Source organism: Oryzias melastigma, linkage group LG17, assembly GCF_002922805.2.
Source record: "Oryzias melastigma strain HK-1 linkage group LG17, ASM292280v2, whole genome shotgun sequence".
Taxonomy (NCBI): domain Eukaryota; kingdom Metazoa; phylum Chordata; class Actinopteri; order Beloniformes; family Adrianichthyidae; genus Oryzias; species Oryzias melastigma.
Window position 1 is genome coordinate 28,453,433 of NC_050528.1, and position 23,604 is coordinate 28,477,036.

The 23,604-nt window shown below is 41.1% G+C and overlaps 1 protein-coding gene across 1 annotated transcript in view; it reads right to left on the minus strand.

Annotated features, from left to right (window-relative positions):
- Positions 1–5,212: 5,212 nt before the first annotated feature.
- cep162 (centrosomal protein 162) overlaps positions 5,213–23,604 on the minus strand; it is a gene marked incomplete at its 5' end in the record, with an annotated part of 120,830 nt that continues 102,438 nt past the window's right edge. Inside the window, 1 exon segment of the mRNA XM_024280308.2 lies at positions 5,213–5,945. Within this exon segment, the coding sequence (XP_024136076.1) occupies positions 5,757–5,945 (189 nt within the window). The 3' untranslated portion in view covers positions 5,213–5,756.

The following is a 23,604-nucleotide window of genomic DNA, read 5'->3' on the forward strand; positions in this document are numbered from 1 at the left end:
TCACCCACAAAGTTTCAGCCAGATCTGATGTGGTATTTTGTAGTACTGCCCTGTTGAAATTGTGTACTTAAGCGAAAAAAAACTACACTTTTAAAATACTCATAAAATAAAAACTCCTAGTTTCCACAGAGTCATTTCACTTCTCACTTATAGTATCCCTTCTTGTTATTTCACCCACAAAGTTTCACGCAGATCTGATGTGGTTTTTTGAAGTACTGCTCAATTGAAGTTGTGTACTTAAGCGAAAAAAAGTACACTTTTAAAATACCTGTAAAATGAAAACTCCTAGTTTCCACAGAACCATTTCACTTCTCACTTATAGTATCCCTTCTTGTTATGTCACCCACAAAGTTTCACTCAGATCTGATGTGGTATTTTGAAGTACTGCTCAATTGAAATTGTGTACTTAAGCGAAAAAAAACTACAGTTTTAAAATATTCAGAAAAAGAAAACTCCTAGTTTCTACAGAATCATTTCACTTCTCACTTATAGTATCCCTTCTTGTTATGTCACCCACAAAGTTTCACTCAGATCTGATGTGGTATTTTGTAGTACTGCCCTGTTGAAATTGTGTACTTAAGCAAAAAAAAAGTACAATTTTAAAATACTTATAAAATGAAAACTCCTAGTTTCCACAGAGTCATTTCACTTCTCACTTAGAGTATACCTTCTTGTTATGTCACCCACAAAGTTTCACTCAGATCTGATGTGGTATTTTGTAGAACAGCCCTTTTAAAATTGTGTATTAAAGCGAAAAAAAAACTACAAATTTAAAATACTCATAGAATGAAAACTCCTAGTTTCCACACAGTTTCAGACTGATATAATCTAAGTGATAAGTTAAATGACTCCTTGGAAACTAGGAGAAAAAACAAGAATTTTTTTGCTCAAGTACACAATTTCAACAGGGCAGTACTACAAAATACCACATCAGATCTGAGTGAAACTTTGTGGGTGACATATCAAGAGGGTATACTATAAGTGAGAAGTGAAATGATTCTGTGGAAACTAGGAGTTTTCATTTTATGAGTATTTTAAATTTGTAGTTTTTTTTTTCGCTCAAGTACCCAATTTTAACAGGGAAGTACAACAAAATACTACACCAGATCAGGGTGAAACTTTCTGGGTAAGAGTACATGAAAGGATACTATAAGTGAGAAGTGAAATGGTCCTGTGGAAACCAAGAGGTACGCTTTACTCTTTCTTTGAAATGAAGCCTTTCTTGCTGCTACCGTAATGATTGTATCAAAGGCCTCGTGCAGTGGCAATTTTTTTTTTTTTAAATTTAGAAAGTCAATGGAACTTGGAAAACAAATCTGATAAAAATATTCACTTAAAATGATCCAGCGCGGTTTTATTGACCATTTTTATTGTCATGCACAGCTTTAAATTTGGGCGAATCCCCAAATCCACGGCAGTCCAAATTCTATTATGTTAAGTAATTCCATGCCCAGAAAGTCATCACAACACTAGCGGATCTAGCTGGATGTTCCTGTTCTGACGTCACACGACCTATGACCTACTTATCGGTGGCTGCCCAAAATCTGAGCGACCGCGCTATCTTTGAACGCTTGTAGAGAGTGCACGGGGCCGCGGGTGACAAAATAATTATACGGGGGTTCATTTGTGAGGTAAATACTAATGTTTTATTGCAGTTTTTAAAAAATCACGATTTTCACCGTACGAGGCCTTTAAAGTCGCATGCTGTATTTGAGAGAACATTAATCCACTGTGTTATCATGTACAACTTTATTAGCTGGGTCCTCATAACGTCACAACAACAACTGAACATCACATGACCAACATCATTTCTACCCCAACACAATGCAACACACTCTGGTCGCTATGGTAATGTTTAAACATACCTTCAAAATAAGACACAACACAAAAACGAAGTGCATGAAAATGCTCGCTAATCACAGCAGCATTGAATAATGATCTCGTCGGTCATCTGACATCTGTGCATAAGGGAGGATTGATAAAACATATAACGGCTCTTAATTTTGTGTCATGTCAGAAAAGCAAAAGCTTCAAGTGCAACATTTTAACTAAAAAATATTTAATTCCTCCCCCTGCACGTGCTTAGTTGCGTGAGCCGTGCGACTGCCTCCTTTTCTCCTCATTCCCGAACCAAAAAAAATAAAATAAAATCCTCATCCCCAAACCGCCCTCTGCGCACTCTGAAATGTGTATCTGAATGGACGAGCATGTTTGAGCATTTCTATGACCATTCTAAAGATTAGATTTGTTCGGGAAAGTCAGATATCTATGCAAACAGGGATGGTGTGTGAGAATCACCTGTTTTCTGTCTGTTCTTCTGTTGCTGCACTAATCCCATCCATTTGCGGAGAAAGGTTCCACATGCAGCTTTTCTCGTGTGACACGCCGCTGGACTGCTTTTAGCGCTCAGTATAATCGAGAGAATCCGGTTGATTTTCAAAATAAAAGATTTCTGACTCAAAAAAAAAAAATGTCCCTAAATTCTTCCGCGGCCCGGTGGCAATGGGTCTGGGCCCGGTGGCAATGGGTCTGCGGCCCGGTGGTTAGGGACCACTGAACTAGAGTAATCATAAAAAAGAGCGCGCCTCTCTTTAAAAAGTCAGAAGGGAAAAAGAGCCACGAAGGTGCGTCGTCATCCATGACTGTTGTCACGGTAGATTGGGATTAGATTAGATTAGATTAGATCGCTTTGGGTGATGATGAATTGGAGACACGCAGAATGTTAACAAGTGAAGCGGATGGATCCGGAATGAGACGGCCCGGGAACGAGAGTAAGAGTGACCGCAGCTTTTGTCATGTGTGATACGGTGAAAACCGGCCGCTCAGCTGATCTCTCCCACTGTAGCGGTGCTCCGCCTCCAACTCTTTTACTGGAACCGGAGCGTTCCGGCTTACTTTCACTCCTGGTGACATGTTTGATCCAGCTGGATTTCAGGTCTGCACACAAGTGGGGGCGTGTCTGTCGACTCTGCTGCTCGTCTCTCATTACAGCGGCAGGCGGGACTTTCGCGGAGAAATGCTGAGTTTCCGCGATTCTTTGACAATGGTAGTTGTTGTAGTAAACTCGTGTCGGACCCCATAACATAATAAAATAATAATCTGTTTCCTCCATCTGGGATTTGTAATAGCAGACAGCTTCGATTTGCTCTACCTCTCCAACGCTCTGCTCTGGCTCGTAGCAGTCAAATCAAATTTAATCTTCCCCCTTTTATTAAATTCAAAGATTAATTTCAATTGATCAGTGCGAAATTATGACGTCCAACTTATAACAGCAGCATTAAGAAGACCTTATAAAAATTTTTATAAATAAATATAACTTCCACCAAGTGGGAGGAAACTGCATTCAGGTCCCGCAGCCTTCGCGGCCCACATGTTCAGGACAGAATTTTTTTTGCGAACCACTAGGGGGCGCTCACGGATCCAGATTGGGCCACGGCCCTATGGTTAAGAATCACTGGTTTAAACTACATTTAAAACGTCCCCCGGTGCGCTTGCTGTTCAGAACGTCGGGGGTCCACAGCTCACAGGACGCGGCGCCGTACGCGAGCTGGTACCACCAGACGTGGTACTGGACGCGAACCGGAGCCGGGTTAGGGTGCAGGAGCTCTCCGCATCCTGGCGCCTGGCCGGTTTTAGCTCGTAGCTCGGTGGTTGGAGACCCGCCCGTGATCTAGTGAGAGCAGCGTTGAGTTAGAGGGCGATGAGGGACGAATGCGTGCGGTGTGGAAAGGCACGTTTGAGAAAATCCGCGATTAATGCGTCAAAAAAATTGTTGGCGTCATGCACATGTCAGATTAACGCGTAATTAACACGACAAATCTGACAGCCCTAGTTATTATTACAAATACACACTAGTATTTATTTGATTTTACTGTTGCAAAAGATGCAAATTGGGCTAACCACTACACCACTGTGGAGGTTGTTTGTTAAATGACAACTAGAAATCACAAACCTCTAGATTCCGAGAAGCAGAGGTGGGACCAATACATTGTTATATAAGTCTCAAGTAAGTCTCAAGTCTTTCTCCTCAAGTCTGAGACAAGTCCCAAGTCAAAAGTAGTCAAGTCTCAAGTCATTTTACAAGCATATTAGCTCATGCATCCCACTTAAAAAATTCCAAAATGATTTCTCTACAACAAAAATCCAGTTTACCACATTAGAAATGTGATAACCCGGAGAAAGCAGGAAACCAGAGTCTGGATATTAACTCCAATCATTACAGACCAGTGATGTGCACTTAAGTTTGTGGGTGATGACAATATGACTTTTCTTTGTGCTGAATCGAAAATTTCCCAAGGTAACCTACTGTCAAAAAAAATTCACAGGGTCTCAGGCTTATATACACTGCTCACAAAAATTAAAGGAGCATTTTAAAGAAACTCATTAGATACATCAGATCTCAATATGAAGTTCGATGTCTATACAAATAACGACAGGGCAGTGTCTCAGTAACAAGAACAGCACCAGCATAACGTTCTCCTTGTCTTCTCCAGACTCTTTCACGTCTATCACAGGTGCTCAGGGTGAACCTGCTCTCGTCTGTGAAAAGTACAGGGCGTCAGTGGTGGACTTGCCAATTCTGGTGTTCTTGAGCAAATGCCAGTGGAGCTCCACGGTGCTGGGCAGTGAGCACAGGGCCCACTACAGGACGTGGGGCCCTCAGGCCACCTTCATGAAGTCTGTTCCTGATTGGGTAGAGACATTCACACCAGTGGCCCTCTGGAGGTCATTCTGTAGGGCACGAGCAGTGCTCAGCCTGTTCCTCCTTGCACAAAGGAGCAGGTATGGGTCCTGCTGAGGGGTTGAGGACCTTCAACGGCCCTGTCCAGCTCTCCCAGAATAACCACCAGTCTCCTGAGATCTCCTCCATGTTCTGGAGATTGTGCTGGGAGACACATTAAACCTTCTTACTGCAGCACGTGTGGATGTGCCATCCAGGAGAAGTTAGACAACCTGTTCAACTTCTGTAGGGTTAAGGAATCTCCTCATACTGCCAGTAGAGATAATTATCAAGCTAAAATCAGCACGAGTGGAAAACCAGCCAAAAAAGATCAAGAGGGAGAAACTTGAAATGACCTCCACATGTAACACCAGTCCTGTTTGGAGGGTTTTCTAATTGTTGCCACTGAAGTGCACCTGTTGTTAATTTCATGAACACCAATACAGCTGAAATTGATTAACGAGGCCCTCAGCTGCTTAACCAACCAGAAGATTATCAGACAGGTTTAATTCAATTCATGACAGGCCCAATAAAAAAGTGTTCCTTTAATTTTTGTAAGCAGTATATATAATTGACAGTTAACAGGAGAAACTCTGTATTCAAGACAAAGATGGGTTGTTGAAATGTTAAATGTAAAACTGAATGTTGTATTGTTGTTATTGCATATAATGATGTATAATGGTATATAGCCTTACCAATAACAAAAGGCATTAACAAAAAAGCCCATTTCTTCTTAATGTGGTTTCAAGTATAGAGACACAAACAGCATGAATACGATTCATTCTGAAGACGCTTTGTTTCAACAAAGAAACATTGTGGCCTCCATCATTTGCTTCCTTCAAGAGACACCACAGTCCTTCAGTTTTACAATGGACGCCTTTCTAACCCAAAGCTCATTTTGAGGCAGTCATAAAGATAGCAGATGCATACAAATACGCATCTGTGTATTTTTGGTTTTGTCCACATTTTTACTGATGTTCCAGCCTGCATGGATTGAAGACCATCATCCGCTTTTCAACATTGTGACACCCCATCTTTAGGAGCTGGATCCACTTAAAGGTGTTGGAGGCATTCTCTGCCTCTGAAGACATCTCAGGGTATCAAGAATGGAGTCCAGCTCAAGGCGAAAAGTCTCCATTTCTCTGTTCTTGTTTAAAACAAGATATTTCCAGCGCTTTTCTTCTGTGTGCTGATCAGCAGATGTTTGACACACTCCCCTGGTGAACTGCAAAGATAATTAAAAAAGAAAAAAAAAACAGTTGGTGAGCCCCACATGTCGCCATGTTTCCTAATGCAACACTTTTCTTCTCTGTAGTATCATACAGAAAAGCTGAACATATGGATAAAGAAGATTGCTTGTGATGGGGATGAGGCTGCAACAAGTAAAACAAAACACGTGTCTTCAAACAGCAACCATAGTGTAATACTGACAGAAACAACACAGACCAGCAGCGATCACAGACCATTACAACTCTACAACAGACAGTTGTAACAAAGCAGTTTCCCTTTTTGTAATATTTGGCCATTTGAATGAAGTAAGCAACAGGAAAGAGTTTGAGTTGGACCAGAACAAAGCACCAGAACAGACAGTCTTTCTCAATCATGTAGTGAGGCAAATAAGTCTCTGAACCCCCTGTGATTTTGAAAGTTCTCCCACTTGAAATCATAGAACATGTATGCTACTGCTTCAAATACGTACTTGAACAGCTGCCTATCAGCTAGAATTCTGACCCTCACAGACCTGTGAGTCCACCTTTAGACAGGCCACTCCCACTCCACTCCAGGATTTATTACAGGGCTCTAGAGTGCGACCAATTTGGTCACATTTTGTGACTAGATTTTTCAATGGTGCGCCTAAAAAAATGTCTTGGTCACACTGGTGCTCCCAGTCGTTCTGTGATCAGAGAAAAAAAATCATAATCTCCGCTACTCTGACAGTCTAATTCCTGCATGCGTGTGCAGGTGTAACTGCCTCAAATAATAATTGTGGCTGTGAATGTTGACACGTAAATGCGTGCTATTAATAAAACATAATGAGTTTGTTAATATTTATCCATCGCACTCATGCATCCTGCCGTGCAGCTGTGAGATCAGCGTAGTAAAACTTTGTCTACAATAAACTTTAACTTTTTTGTGATTGAGATTTTATTAAATTAAAGAGAGAATATGGCTTTTTTGGGGTTTTTGGACAAAACTGATCTTCTATTTTAAGCGCAGAGCAGCACACCTATGGGGGGCGGGGGCGGGGGGGGGGTGGGGGTAGAGCTGTCCGCTATTAGAATTTCAAAGAGGAAGCCAACCCTTATTTTATTTCGAGATGGAGACCTACATTAATTACGACCTACATGAATGAGCACCGGTGTTGTCAAAAAATTGAGGAAACTCTGTGGTTCTCTGCGAAAGTCCTGCCCCCTAACACCGCGAGAGTTGAACAGTTCAGAGGGGATAGACACGCCCCCACCTGTGAGCAGCCGACCTGAAATCCAGCTGGATTAAACTTCTCCCAAAAAAATGTTTTATTATTTTTCACAAGCATAATAAAGAATAATAAGAAAAAACAGAATTCCATGAAAAATGTCAAATAGACAGCAGTGTTCAGAGAGAAACTGTTATTTTTTTGGGCTGCTTGATGTGATTTCAGCCTGGAATTTTTAGTATTTTCATTCAAAAACCTGTTGATTAGTTTGTTGACAAATTTTATTATTTTTGTTTTAGTATAATTAAAATTAAAACTTTAATTCTATGATATAAAAACACTTTGTTCCAGGTGGAATTTTCAGATTTCACATGATTTTATATCAAGTGTATGAATGTAACATAGAAAAATAGTAAAATAAAGGCAGTGTCACATAAAAGAGATTGTGCTGATTAAAATTATACCAAATAAAAAAGCAGGTAGTCTTTCACATTGAAAATACTGAGGTAAATGGCGTATACTTGTATAGCGCTTTCTACTTTCCTTGAGGGCCCAAAGCGCGTCACAGTCACAGACCCATTCACACATTCACACACTGGTGGTGGCTCCGCTGCTGAACACTGGTGCCAACCTCCCACCAGAGGCAATTCGGGGTTCAGCGTCTTGCCCAAGGACACTTCGACACATGGGCGGGCAAGGCGGAGTCGAACCTGCTCACTTCCGATCAGGAGTTGACCGCCCTACCACTGCGCCACAGTAAATTCAAAAGGTTAAAAGGGATTAAAAATTTTCTTGAATGTATAAATGTTGTAAATGTACCATTTCGTGTGGGATTTCATTTTATGATTATTTGCAGATAATAAGTGGCTGGCAAATACTTTAACTAAAAAAAAAAAAAAAACGTTGTTTAATTGCAATGATTTTTTTCCAGATTAATTAGTACATTTTTTTTTTATTAATTCCCAGTCCAAATAATAATTATTAATTAAAAAAATATATTTTATTAGAATGTACATCTCAGTCGTTCAGTTTGAGTCTGGGCGCACGCACCCTGTGCACGCACGACAACAGGTGTTGCGATTGAAAAAAAAAAAAAAGAAAAATAAACATTAATATTAATATTCTATAATACCCGAGCATTAGCTCCAATGTTTAGGCTGCATGCTTTTGTCCACCATAACTTTTCAACGGTTAATGCAATTAATATAATTCCAGCGGATTCTGAAGTGGAGTAAATGAGCCTCGCGCTGACATGCAGCGCTGTGCAGCTGAAGCATAATCCACATTTATTTGCGAATACTGCCATGAAGCGTTTTCATTGATTGCATCTGTCCATGAATGCTCTACGTTAGTATTTGTTGTAAATCAGAACAAAGCTAGAAAAAAACAGTTTTTTTCCGCGGTAGAATCAGCGGATTCACGGTGGTTTTGGACAATAGATTTATGGCAAGCTAAAAAGCCAGGTTTTCATTTCAAAAACATTGGTCTTTTAGTTGAAGCGTTATCTACGGTGGCCCTGAAGGCAAAATTACATGATTACATAAAAATATTCATACACGCAAATGTTTTCCTTCCGAACATACAATTGATTGATTGATCGATTGATGGTTTATTTCAAGCATAGATTGAAAAAATACAGGACAAAACACAATTATTTCAAACTCATTACAGAAACAATTAAATGCATTGATTAGAAAATAGAAAACAAAAATAAAACACACTTATGTCACATTTGGTTCATTATTTTTTGTGCTAATTAACTAAAGTCAGTAGAGTTTGATTGATTGCTTGAAAAGGAGTGGGAAGAAGTGAACTTATATAATCCCACCCCTACTTAATTACTTTATTTCAATGTTTAGCATAACTATGTAATCTGGTTGTTTTGTTTTGTTTTTGTTTGTAATTCCATCCATTTCTTCCATCCATTTTCTTGACCGCTTCATCCCTTTCGGGGTCGCGGGGTGCCGGAGCCTATCCCGGCCACTGATGGGCGAAGGCGGGGTACACCCTGGACAGGTCGCCAGTCTGTCGCAGGGCCTCAATCACACACACATCCACTCTCACATTCACACCTAGGGGCAATTTAGAGTCACCAATTAACCTATGAAGCATGTTTTTGGACGGTGGGAGGAAGCCGGAGTCCCCGGTGAAAACCCACGCATGCACGGGGAGAACATGCAAACTCCACACAGAAAGGTCCCAGCCGGGATTCGAACCGGGGCCTTCTCGCTGTGAGGCGAGAGCGCTAACCACTTGCGCCACCGTGCAGCCCGTTTGTAATTCCCAATAGCAAAATTAAGTTCTTGTTGATTATTGATTAATCTCATCAAACATTATTTCAGTAAACAGTAACATCAATCATACATCATGTAACAGATATACAATACTCATTATCATCATCAAAATACAAATGCAGAAAAAATAATCATTACACATTGAGATCAAGTTTTAAAGTAACCATAGAGTTCTTATTGATCATTCTCTGAAAGAATTCTTATATATTTTCCGTAAACATTAATGTTTCACACAATATCTAATAATCATTGATTATCTTTAGAACACATAATTACAATAATCCTGTAATCATTGCTACATATTTTGGATCAAGTAAAGAAAATTAATACCATGGTGATTGTAAACTTTTCAGTAATCATTTCTGCATATTACATAACATTAAACTCATTGTTTGCATTTAAAAAAGTTTTGATTATTTCATCACATTTAAGTTCAGACATTTGGAATTCTTCAAACACCAGTTGATCTTTAACTCGTCTTATCTTCATAGATTAGAGTTTCTTTATCCATCTTCTTGAATTATAAATGCTTGAACATTGTTTGAGCTCATTACTTAACTTGTTCCAGAGTTTAGTTCCACACAGAAACACAGAAACTTTTCTTTGTGGTTCTTATCAATCTGACCTTGAAGTTCCTGCATCCTCTCAGTTTGTTCCTCCTTCATTTTCTAAGAACTGTTTCTGGATATTTATGGGAATGTTTTCCCACTAGCTCTGTATAGTAACTGTGCAGTATAAAAACCAACGAGGTCATACAGTTTTAGAATTCTGGATTGATAAATTAAATTGTTAGTGTGATCAAGATAACCGGCTTTATGTATAATTCTGATGGCTCGTTTCTGAAACATAAAGACAGGATGTAGTGAACTCTTATAATTATTACCCCAAACTTCTATACAGTAGGTGAAATATGGTAATATTAAGGAGCAGTACAATAAATATCTACAGTTGTATTCTAATATATATTTAGATTTATGTATAATTGAAATACTTTTTGAAACTTTAGTTTGTATGTGTCTGATGTGTGGCTTCCAACTCAGTTTGTTATCAATAACAATCCCTAAGAATTTAATTTCTGTAACACTTTCAATCAAGTCATTATTAACTTTAAGTGAGAGCTCTGTGTTGCTCAATGAAACATTGAATATATCATTGATGTAAATATTGAACAGCAGAGGCCCAGAATTGATCCTTATGGGACACCACAACTTATCCCTTTGGCCTCTGATGTAAATTCATTCATCTTGACAAATTGTTTTCTTCCTGTTAAATAGCTTTTGACCCAACTTAGCGCTACTCCTCTGATCCCGTACACCTCCAGTTTGTCCAGTAGGATGTCATGACTGAGAGTCAAATGCTTTTTTTAAGTCAATGAAGATTCCAGCTGCAGATTTATTTTTATCCAGAGCGTTTGTGATCTCCTCTACAGAATCAATGATAGCCATTAAGGTTGATCTGTTTTCTCTGAAACCAGATTGGCTTTCATTTATATTTATCAATGAATTTAATTTATGACTAATTTGTCATTGAAAATCTTTTCTAGAATTTTTGAGAATTGTGGAAGGAGAGAAATAGGTCTATAGTTTGTAAACAGGTGTTTGTCTCCACTCTTCTAGTTAGGGATCCCTTTTTCCATTTTCATTTGGTTTGGGAATCTCCCAGTTTGTAATAAGTTACATATGTATGTTAGAGGCTTAGAAATACTGTTAATCACCTTTTTCACCACCGTCATATCGATATCATGACAATCTGCTGAGTTTTTACTCTTGAATTTATTAACGATTGATATCAGCTCATTTTCATTCACATCAGAGAGAAAGATGGAGTGTGGGATCCTAGCGCTGGATGGAATATTTTCTATGTTGGTTTTGCACTTTGGAATTTCTGCTGCCAACGCTGGACCCACGTTTACAAAGTAGTTGTTAAGACCGTTTGCTGCTTTATTCATAGAATAGGTTTGACCCTTCTCATCTGTAAAGTAATCTGGGTACGTTTGTTTTTTGTCCCTTTGGGTGTTTAATATTTCCCAAACTCGCTTCACATTGTTTTTATTTTCATTCAGTAGATTATTATAGTTCACTTTTTTACTGTGCCGTGTTATTTCAGCCAGTTTATTTTTGTAGGATTTGTATCTCTGTTCATTTTCTCTTGATCTTTGTTTTAAGAACTTTTATAGAGGTTATTTTTCTTTTTACAAGCATTTTGTAGACCAGTAGTTAACCAAGGACATTTCGCAAATTTGTTCTTGATTTGATAAATTGGACAGTTCTTGTTGTAAAGTGAGATTAATATTTCTAGAAAACATGTGTGTCCACATCTTTCTCTCTATGCACAGAGTTCCAGTTTTGTCTGGTTCAGTCTTTATTAAGAGAGTCCATTGTTTTTCATTTCTTAACCTTTTTTAGACAGATTCTTTGATCATTTTCTTTGTTTTTATATTGATGTCAGATAGTGTGAAAACTAGTAAATGATCAGTTATGTCACAAATCACAAGTCCACTAATATAAGTGTTTTCTATGTTATTTGTGAATATATTATCAATAAGAGTAGTACTTTGAGCAGTGATTCTGCTGGGTCTAGTTATGGTTGGATATAAACTCATACTGTACATTCTGCTGATAAATTCATCTGTTAATACAATCAAACAACTTTTAACGTGGTCCACATTGATTCTACTGACGTGTTGTTTAGCTGCATACCTGTAGCTTCTCCAGTAACCACCATGCAGGATTCCTCAAACCAGCGGTGAAAAGGGAACCTGGCCTTTATACAGACGCTCAAAATTCATCAGCAAAATAAAAAGTTTGAAAAAGGGAAAAATCCTGACATGATTTGCAGACCGCAGCGCATATATCTTTCTTATAGTTTTGTTTCGTGTTCTCGCTGAGGAGGCTGGTTCAAGGATGACGTCGGGAAATGGGCGTGACCGACAAGGAGCGAAAGGCGAAGGCTCAGAAATTGAGTCATTTTTCTTCCGGGTATTAAAACAGGCCACAAAAATAACGCATATTTCATAAGTAAGGTGTTTTTTAGTGTTCCAAAGGTAATATATGATCATATATATGGATAGAGTTTACTCTGAAAGGCTTAAGAAAATCATGGTTTGGCCCCTTTAAAAGATTTTTTTTGGAGCTACTAAGAGTCACTACAAATAATGTTAGGCGCATTGTTCGTTTTTCTAGCAAAACACTCCAAAATCAAAATGCAAAACTTGTATTTTTGCATTTTGTAAATTGTATTTAAATTGTATCTGTCATCCTGTATAGCAAACGTCAAAAGTAACTTGCTAAGGCTGATGTTATTCAAACATATTTACGTGCGACCAGCTTAAAAGCTGATGGACATTCATGTAGGCGACACGTAGGCCTAACAAGTGCAGCCAAGATGCAGATTGCTGCTTTGTTCCACATATTTAATATGAATCCAAAGCTAACAGTTGCAGGATTTAATGAAGTCCCGTTTGCTGTTATGTAGTTGGAGTGCAGAGCGTAGCTGCAGCTGCGGTCAGGAACCATTTGGAGCATTAACCGGAACCGTAATCCTAACCTTAACCTTTCCTCTGGGTCTGTGCAGTCAAGAAAAAAATGTGCACTGAATGCAGAATTTAGAAAATTATCTGTGAATACTGTTGTCCAGATTGGGTCCTTAGAGAAGACCCTTGACGCTGCTGCCTAACTGGGTCCCTGTGCCCCTCAAGTACAGGGTTGTGTCAGGAAGGGCATACGACGAAAAAACTCTGCCAAATCACTGATGCCAAACAGTGGGTGCTGTTACGCTGTGGGGACCCCGAAAGGGATAAGCTGAAAGGTGAGGAAGATGTGTGAATACTGTTGTCACTTTTATTCGGTGCTAACTAGCTAACTAGCATGCTAATTAGCATAAAAGACACGTCTTATTATCGCCGTTTTTATCTCTATGACCCGTTAGTTGTGTTTCAGTTACTCCACAGCCGAGTGTTTCTAAATGTGTTTAACTGTAATGTTCAGTGTCAGGTAGAATCAGTCTGAGACGTGATTCCTTTCCTAAAACATCTCAACACAGGCGAGGTTACTGCTACCGCTCCATGAAGATGGCTGAGGAACCTCACCATCAGCTGAAAGTACGATCAGTGTCTTGAAAGTCACTTCAAAGTTATGTTAGGGAAGTTTTAAATGTTCTAACATAGCTACATTTCATCTGCAGAAGTCACATGATCATTCAATACATGGTAGTGTTTTGTGAGTTCTTGGTGTTTGGTGTTTGAGGAAAGACAACTTAAAGGAATGATGCGTCTAAAGTAACAAACACGTGTTTGACCTGGAATTTACTCAAGACAGGACACAACTGGAAGATATACAGTATTCTGCATCTAAAATTAAGTTTTTTTGCTGATCATCACTGGATAAGGGGAGAAATTGAGTGTTGTGTTAGTCTGGGGGCGGAGCTGTCAGAGCAGACTCTTCCTGGGGGGAGGTGTTGGCATCGTTCTTACATCAGCACGTTTTCCAGTTGCTCGTTTTCGGCCCTGTTCATGAAGTCTGTTCCTGATTGTTTGGGTAGAGACATTCACACCGGTGGCCCTCTGGAGGTCATTCTGTAGGGCACGAGCAGTGCTCAGCCTGTTCCGCCTTGCACAAAGGAGCAGGTATGGGTCCTGCTGAGGGGTTGAGGACCTTCTACGGCCCTGTCCAGCTCTCCCAGAATAACCACCAGTCTCCTGAAATCTCCTCCATGTTCTGGAGATTGTGCTGGGAGACACATTAAACCTTCTTGCTGCAGCACGTGTGGATGTGCCATCCTGGAGAAGTTGGACAACCTGTTCAACTTCTGTAGGGTTAAGGAATCTCCTCATACTGCCAGTAGAGATAATTATCAAGCCAAAATCAGCACGAGTGGAAAACCAGCCAAAAAAGATCAAGAGGGAGAAACTTGAAATGACCTCCACATGTAACACCAGTCCTGTTTGGAGGGTTTTCTAATTGTTGCCACTGAAGTGCACCTGTTGTTAATTCCATGAACACCAATACAGCTGAAATTGATTAACGAGGCCCTCAGCTGGTTAACCAACCAGAAAATTATCAGACAAGTTTAGTTCAATTCATGACAGGCCCAATAAAAAAAGTATTCCTTTAATTTTTGTGAATCAAATCACTGCCCAATAAATCAAGGGTCCGGGACTGTTGCGCATCCGGTGCCACCTCCGGTACCGGTATACCAGAGCGCTCCGCGTCCCGTTAGGAGACCCGGAGGCTGGTAGCCGTGATTCATCCGTCAGCGCATAAAAAGATGACGCATCAATCTGCTGTGGGTGGGGTTCCGATACCACTGCAGTTCAGGTTCCGGGACTACTGCAGGTCAGGTTCCGATACCGCTGCAGGTTGGGTTCCGGCACCGTTGCGTGTCGGGTGGCGCCCCCGGTACCGGGTAGGGCCTCTACTGGCGCGCTCTGCATCCCGGTAGCTGGTGGCTGGGAGGCTCGATTCAATTGGATCCGCCAGCTCCTCACATTTTTGACCCAGCACTGCTGTGGGTCTGACAGGTCATGTCGCTTTTCTACTGCGGATCCCTTGCGCGTCTGATGCCGTGATCTAATTGGATCAGCCAGCTCGTCACGTTTTGATGAGAAGGGTACCCCCAAAGCTTCAAGTTTCGACGCGGAGGGACCTTGTGTTGGTACACCACTTAGGGCCTCCTTGGCTGGTGGTGAAAGGTGCTCTAGAAATGAACATTCATCCATCCATCCATTTTCTTGACCGCTTCTTCCCTTTCGGGGTCGCAGGGGTGCCGGAGCCTAACCCGGCTACTGATGGGCGAAGGTGGGGTTCACCTTGGACAGGTCTCCAGTCTGTCGCAGGGCCTCAATCACACACATGCACTCTCACATTCACACCTAGGAGACATTTAGAGTCACCAATTAACCTGGACGGTGGGAGGAAGCCGGAGTCCCTGGTAAAAACCCACGCATGCACGGGGAGAACATGTAAACTCCACACAGAAAGGTCCCAGCCGGGATTTGAACTGGGGCCTTCTTGCTGTGAGGCAAGAGCGCTAACCACTGCGCCACCGTGCAGCCCAGAAATGAACAAATGAAATTAAATGAATTTACAATCCTTTCCAACTGCGGTCAAATGAGCCGCCGTTCACATTTCCGTGGTCACATCAAGAAGCTCCGTGGAGTCTGGTGGAGATTTTCCAGCGTTCTCAGTCCTGCTACCGTAAGTATTGGATGAAACTCACACCAAAAATCCAGTGATGCTGATTTGACCACAGAAATGTGAATGGCGGCTCATTTGACTGCAGTCAATGTGAAGATACCATCTTCTCTTCTCCAGAACCTGAACTAGACACTAGGAACAGATGAGGGTTTAGTGCATGTGCAGCAGAGCTGTTGATGGAAAGAAGATCATTCATTCAAACAGAGTCTGTCCAAGACAGTTTGATTGATTTAAAAGGAGAAATACTCAGAAATGAAAAAACAAAATTATTTCTGATTACATTTGTTCTCTTTCAGAAGAAAAATGACACACAGACATGTTAGAAACTCTAAAAACAGGATTTTCACCGGAGGAAGACTTTAAAGGCCTGCCTCGTGCAGTGGCAAATTTTTTTTTTTTAAATTTAGAAAGTCAATGGAACTTGGAAAACGAATCTGATAAAAATATTCACTTAAAATGATCCAGCGCGGTTTTATTGATCATTTTACGGTCGTGCACAGCTTTAAATTTGGGCGATAGGTGGTGATGGGCGGGGGGTGCGTGACGTCACTTTAAGGATCCCAGAGTGTAAACAACAATGGCGAACGGTTTGAGAAGCGACGTAGACCACGATTTAGCGGATATTTCTTTGGATGAAGGTGATGAGCCTTCATCAAACACGGGAATTTTAACGACACAGGGTTCGGAGGGTGTACAGCCCTACCAGTTTGAACCGGAGGTTTCCTCATCTGAGGATACAGGGGCTTCGGATGACGATGGTGAAAGCTCATACAGCGATGGCGCCGAGAAGACGATCAAACTTGATTATTTAGAGGAAGTAAAAGTCCTAACAAGGTTTCTGTAGGTGAACCTGCGGAAGGATCATTACCGGAAAAGGAAAGGCGCCGCCGCTGCCGCGGAGCGTCCTTTGTCGTCCTCCCCCCGGGCCGAGGCGGACGGAGCCCCCCTGCCCGCCTCGCTCGCGCGCAACCAACCCCCGCGCGGGTCCTCTTTCCAGACGGCCGGCAGGGTCCTCCTGCATCCCGCGCGGAGGCTACCCCCGCCGGCCTCACGGCCCCGGGAGAGAATAAAAACCCTTTGTGCGGGCTCGGCTGCTGGCGCCGGACAACTGTCCGGCGAACCCACGGCGCCCCCCATGCCCGGCCCGGGGCCTCGGAACCGCAAACCCCCCCTCAGCGCAGCGCGGCGACCTCACCCTGGCCGTCCGGCGCGCGCCGCCAGGTGCCCGTACACCCCCCGCGTTTCTCTTCCGGAGGGCCGGGGAGGGCTCAAAGCCTCCCCCTGACCGGGGAGCGCCCTTCTCCTTTATTGAAACGGGAAATTCATGAAGGGAGACCCCCTTCTTCGGCACATTACTGCACCCAAATACCACACTCCTATTCACCATTATCCCGTTCGAATCCCCAAATCCACGGCAGTCCAAATTCTATTATGTTAAGTAATTCCATGCCCAGAAAGTCATCACAACACTAGCGGATCTAGCTGGATGTTCCTGTTCTGACGTCACACGACCTATGACCTACTTATCGGTGGCTGCCCAAAATCTGAGCGACCGCGCTATCTTTGAACGCTTGTAGAGAGTGCACGGGGCCGCGGGTGACAAAATAATTATACGGGGGTTCATTTGTGAGGTAAATACTAATGTTTTATTGCAGTTTTTAAAAAATCACGATTTTCACCGCACGAGGCCTTTAAGATAAATGTGTTGTGTAATTGGGCTATATAAATAAAATTGAATTATCCTGGTTAGCTGCATAAAGACATCCATACGGTCAGTAAGACTCTAACTATTAATATGGCTAAGACAAAAGAGCTGTCCAAAGACCTGAGTTAATTTTGTTGACGAAAAATTGTCATCATCGTCTTCGTCAACATTTTTCACAAAACGAAAACGAAACGAAAATGAAACAAAAACTCCAGCTCAGAGACGAAAACTTTAACTAAATTGACGACGAAGACGAGAATTCTCTTTAAAGACGACTGCTGGTGGAGGAGGGCGGGAACAAATGCAAAGCGATCCAATCAGAACACCGAGGTCTTCAGCCGCCTGGGAAGACGCTATTTCAGTGAACTGTGTCTGTGATTTAGGTGAAAAATTTCTACTCCAGGTAGAAAAAGACGAGAACATAAAAGGACAAATTTGACTTTTGACCCTCAACAAGACGTTGTGTGGAGCGACCATCACAAGCAAAAACACAAATAAAACCTGAGGCGACGTTTGCAGACAAGCCAGCCTGAAATCCACGCAAAGGTAAACATACAAACATGATTATTTCGAGTGTATTGGACTGAATCCGAATTCCACCCCTACCCTTCTAACTGTTGTGACACTTTAAAGCAGGGGTCTCAAACTCGCGGCCCGCGGGCCATCTGCGGCCCGCGGGATGATAATTTGCGGCCCGCGTCTTCAGATAAAAGATTACTGTTAGTGCGGCCCGCAAGGCTGATATGAATGACAGTTGTTGTGTGCAGAGCTGAATGAACCAATCACAGTGAGGTATATGGCTCTGGAGGCGGGACATCGGCGGTCTGTCCAGTACCTCCTCGATCATTCATTCCTCCAATCAGCTTTGCGGAGGAGGAGCCATGAAGCACCAAACGCGATTCGCGTGATAAATCCTCGTGCCCCGCGCAGTGAATTTGCTGCTCGCGGCTCGTCAAAAAAAAGGTGTTTCTGAGCTACCAGGTCCGTCTGTGGATGTCTCTCTCAGAATGAATATATGATGTGGAGGAATACGTTTTTTGATGTTCTGACTGTTCCTATTAAATCAGAACTTCTCAAGCTCCGAGCCGCAAACCTGTAGCCTGCCCCGCGCGGCGATCCGCTGCTCCTGCCTGTCAGACATGTGATTCTGAGCTTGGCACGCGCCTGCGTGCGCATATCTGTGAATTTTATGGTTCACACACCGGCTGTGTCGGCGCGCGTTCCAGTCCATGTAAACGCGAGTAGAAGTCCGATAATCTGCTACGCGCGTTTGCATAGAACCCCCATGGAATTTTTATTCTGAATTTTCTTAACCTCTAAATTTTTATTCTAAATTTTTATTCTGAATTCTTATTCTGAATTTTCTTAACCTCTGATTTTTTTCTGAATTTTTTTAAACTCTGAATGTTTATTGTGAATATTTATTCTGAATTTTCCTAACCTATACATTTTTATTCTATTTTTTTATTTTGAATTTTTATTCTGAATTTTCTTAACCTCAGAATTTTTTTCTGAATTTTTTAACCTCTGAATGTTTATTGTGAAAACTTCCATACTGATTTACCTGCTTTTTAATTCATTATTTAATATATTTATTTATTTTATTCATTATTTTGTGTTAAAAACAAAGATATTTGAGAACATTGGAATGTTTTATCAGAGCTTTTCTTGTGGAAATCCTGATGCGGCCCGGCCTAATCCAGACTCTGCCTCCAGTGGCCCCCGGCTGAATTGAGCTTGAGACCCCTGCTTTAAAGAGTAGGATTTTCTGAAATAGTTTGCTTTAAAAGTTTGTTTTTTGCCAGGCTAAATAGTGCTGGTGCTACACAGCGGAGTAGCACTTTTCTTCACGTGGATGTGCTCTAAAGCACAGAGGTTTACATTTAAATCCAAGTGATGTTTTTTTGTTTTTGCATGACGTTTGTAAATTATAAACCGATGCTGTTGATGTTGTGTATGTGTATTCTGAGCGCTAGCCATTGACTGTAAAAATAATGGACTTCTCGAGCTATGAGGTCCCCATTGGAAATGGATTACTTCCTCTCCTCGCGAAAGTAGGTCACCGTCACTTCCTGAAACGGATATCGTCATTTGCAACCCATCTTCAGCGATTAGTCTGAGTCGCTGTGAGTCATAGCTGATTCATGGAATCTACAGGAAGTACTGTCGCCAATCTGGAGTGAATTAATAGGGAGTGTCCGCCTCTTTTCACGCCTCCACTGCGAGACCGCGGGATGTAAACAGCTTCTACTGTAATAACACCAGTGTAGGTAGCAGATGTGCTCGGGGGCTGGCGCATAGATGACGTGTAAGATTGTGATTGGTCCGGACCATTAGACCACTGTCACGTGACACGGGGAACGACACACTTCCGCCATAACGATGCACGGATTCTTCCCGAGTAAAAAATCGAGGAGGTCCGAACAAATACGTTAAGAATCACAAAGGGAGAAGGAATATTTGCAATCAGCCGCAAAAACCTTGACAACAAAATAATCCGATCGAGAGGAATCATCAGAGGATAATGATCGTTATTTTAATAGAGAGAAATCAGGCTGGGAAGGATGAAGTTTGAGCTAAAGTGGGTGCTAGCGAGTAGCATGCTAGCTTGTTGTTGGTCGCACATAAAAAAAGAAAGTAATTATTCGTACGTATTCTTTTCTAAATACATCCTGCCAATGTTGAACTTCTTTCTGGTCGCACGGACCGGATGAAGTCCCGCTAGAATATGCAGCTCACGTTCTGCTCCGTTACACAAACACTGAGGAGAGCAGACGTTAGTGAAGGAGCTGTCAATGAAAAATAATTAATAATAGACCGAGTAGATCTCAGCACTAGTCGCAAGCCCCCGAGCCGTTCTGACAGGCCGAGCACATCTGCTACCTACACCGGCTCGAGAGAATTGTAGAAGTCATTGTTCAAGTCTTTGAGGGAGAACCATTCCAACATTTGATTCTGTCAGCGGTCCTTTGGGATTTACTTACATTTATTCCTTTTTGTCGAGATAAAAGGAGAATTTGGGTGACGCCGCTGCAGAGCGGCGCGTGTCCCCTCCCTCGTGTGCGTGCCGCAGCTGCAGCTTGTCACTTCACATGCGCTGCCACGTTACAGTCTGATCAGATGCACATGAGAAGCGCGTTCAGCGGTATTTAAAATAAATAACCATCCTAACAAGTGAACACCTGGATCTTTTTCTGTTTGAAAATACAACAACATCCATTGAAGTTTGTCTCGCGCTCCTCAGACGGCTGCGTCTAATTCAGGCTGAAGCTGGAAAAGTGCGGCGAAGATGAAACTTTGGTGGTGATTTTATGGAGGAGCTGTACCATTCTGTATGATACACAACTTATTATTTATAAGCTACAATCAAGACAGTGAAATAAAGAAAAACGAACGTTAAACAAACAAAAAAGTCCAAAGCACATAACCTCAGACTGAAATGTATTTCTACAGAGTAAATCCTCATCTAAAAATGTCGACAGCATGCTCCTCTTGTTGTTTTAAACTGCTGCATCGGTACATTCCATTGAGGAAAACAACAGTAGGACAATGATTGGTACATTGTTGAATTGTAAAGTAGGTGTTAAAAGGTCTTCACGGACCCATTGATGAAGTCTGCTCCCATTGGCTACCCGTCATCTGTCAATCAAACCCCCCAGACGTTCGACGTCAGACCCACAAACGCTTATTGAGCCATCTGATTGGTCAATTTATAACTCTAATAACTTGTGATAATGGAAAAAAATCTTTAAAAAAAATTGGATTAGAAAAAAGAAGTTAATCAGAAAGCAGCAGAGGAAGAATGATTATTCTGACATATAAAATGACTGAGAAATAACTGTCTGTTTCTCAATGTAAGTCAATGGGACTTTGGCCTTTTTGCAACCCAGTGGTACTTCCTATATGGAACACGGAAGGAGGGGGGTTTGCTCTGTCCAGTTATTTTATATACAGTCTATGTATGGAACACGGAAGGAGGGGGGCCTGCTCAGTCCAGTAATTCTTATACAGTCAATGGCGCTAGCAGCTCTGTTGCTTCTTCAGATCCACAAGCAGTCACCGGTTTAATCTGCAACTCCATCACGTTTTACATGACAACAGCGCCCTCTATTGGCTGGCGGCGGTATTACAATGAACCACATATGCTGGTCATAGCAAATGACATGTTAGGACCAGCTTACTCCTTAGTGAGGGTTTTTTTAATGCATTTTTTGCTCTTGACTACCTCTTCAATACAAGTTTTTTTATGTTCAGACATTTATCACAAATGGGATGGAATTATAATTTATTTTTGAATGTGTTTTAAGTTGAAGCTGAATTAGCAGAAATGACAAGTTTGAAAGCAAATTGAAGTAAAATGTTTTGGTTCTTTTTACAATTTAGTAAAATCTCTGTGTTATACATACGTTTTAATACAAACGCTTCACTTTTACTGTATATTTTTTTGACTAAATATCTACTGGATTTTAGTTGACTAAAATTTGACTAAAATTAATGGAATCAACAAGACTAAATTGCGACTAAAACTGAATCTTATTTTAGTCAAAAGACTATGACTAAAACTAAATTAAAATTTGCTGTCAAAATTAACACTGCTGGACACTAAATTGAAGACCTCCACAAAGCTGGAAAGGGCTACTGGTAAATAGCTAAGCAGCTACAAAGAAGAAAACAATTTGTCAAGATGAATGAATTTACATCAGAGGCCAAAGGGATAAGTTGTGGTGTCCCACAAGGATCAATTCTGGGCCGCTGCTGTTCAATATTTACATCAATTTACATCAATGTTTCAAAACTTTTAAAACTCATTTTATTTGATGATGACACAAATATTTTATATTCTACAGACAATCAAAGGGAACTTATCAATGTGTTGAACACAGAGTTAATCAAAATAAAATCATGGATGGATTACAACAAACTATCTTTGAATCTAGACAAATCTAAAGGATGTTTTTTGGTAATTACAAAGCCAATACAGAGCTCTCAATTAAAGTTAACAATGACTTAATCGAAAGTGTAACAGAAATTAAATTCTTATTGATTGTTATTGCTAACAAACTGAGTTGGAAGCCACACATCAGACACAAATAAACTAAAGTTTCAAAAAGTATTTCAATTATACATAAATCTAAATATATATTAGAATACAACTGTAGATATTTATTGTACTGCTCCTTAATATTACCATATTTCACATACTGTATAGAAGTTTGGGGTAATAATGATGAGAGTTCACTACATCCTCTCTTTATGTTTCAGAAACGAGCCATCAGAATTATACATAAAGACGGTTATCTTGATCACACTAACAATTTAATTTATCAATCCAGAATTTTAAAACGGGCTGCACGGTGGCGCAGTGGTTAGCGCTCTCGCCTCACAGCGAGAAGGCCCCGGTTCGACTCCCGGCTGGGACCTTTCTGTGTGGAGTTTGCATGTTCTCCCCGTGCATTCGTGGGTTTTCACCGGGGACTCCGGCTTCCTCCCACCGTCCAAAAACATGCTTCATAGGTTAATTGGTGACTCTAAATTGTCCCTAGGTGTGAATGTGAGAGTGGATGTGTGTGTGTGTGATTGAGGCCCTGTGACAGACTGGAGACCTGTCCAGGGTGTACCCCGCCTTCGCCCATCAGTAGCCGGGATAGGCTCTGGCACCCCCGCGACCCCGAAAGGGAAGGAGCGGTCTGGAAGATGAATGAATGAATGAATTAATTTTAAAACTGTATGATCTTGTTAATTTTTACACTGCACAGTTACTATACGGAGCTAGTGGGAAAACATTCCCATAAATATCCAGAAACAGTTGTTAGAAAATGAAGGAGGAACAAACTGAGAGGATGCAGGAACTTCAAGGTCAGATTGATAAGAACCACAAAGAAAAGTTTCTGTGTTTCTGTGTGGAACTAAACTCTGGAACAAGTTAAGTAATGAGCTCAAACAATGTTCAAGCATTTATACATTCAAGAAAATGGATAAAGAAAATGGATAAAGAAACTCTAATCTATGAAGATAAGACGAGTTAAAGATCAACTGGTGTTTGAAGAATTCCAAATGTCTGAACTTGAATGTGATGAAATAACACTTTGGTAACACTTTATAATAAGATTTTAGAATAAGATTATAATAAGATTTCTTAACAAGCTTTGTTAACACATTAATAAGCATTATTAATGTTTTTATAAGATGTTAGTAAGACATTTATTGGTTTAATAAGACTAATAAGGCTTATTAAATTCCTAAGTTAACACATTTACAAGCATTATTAATGTGTT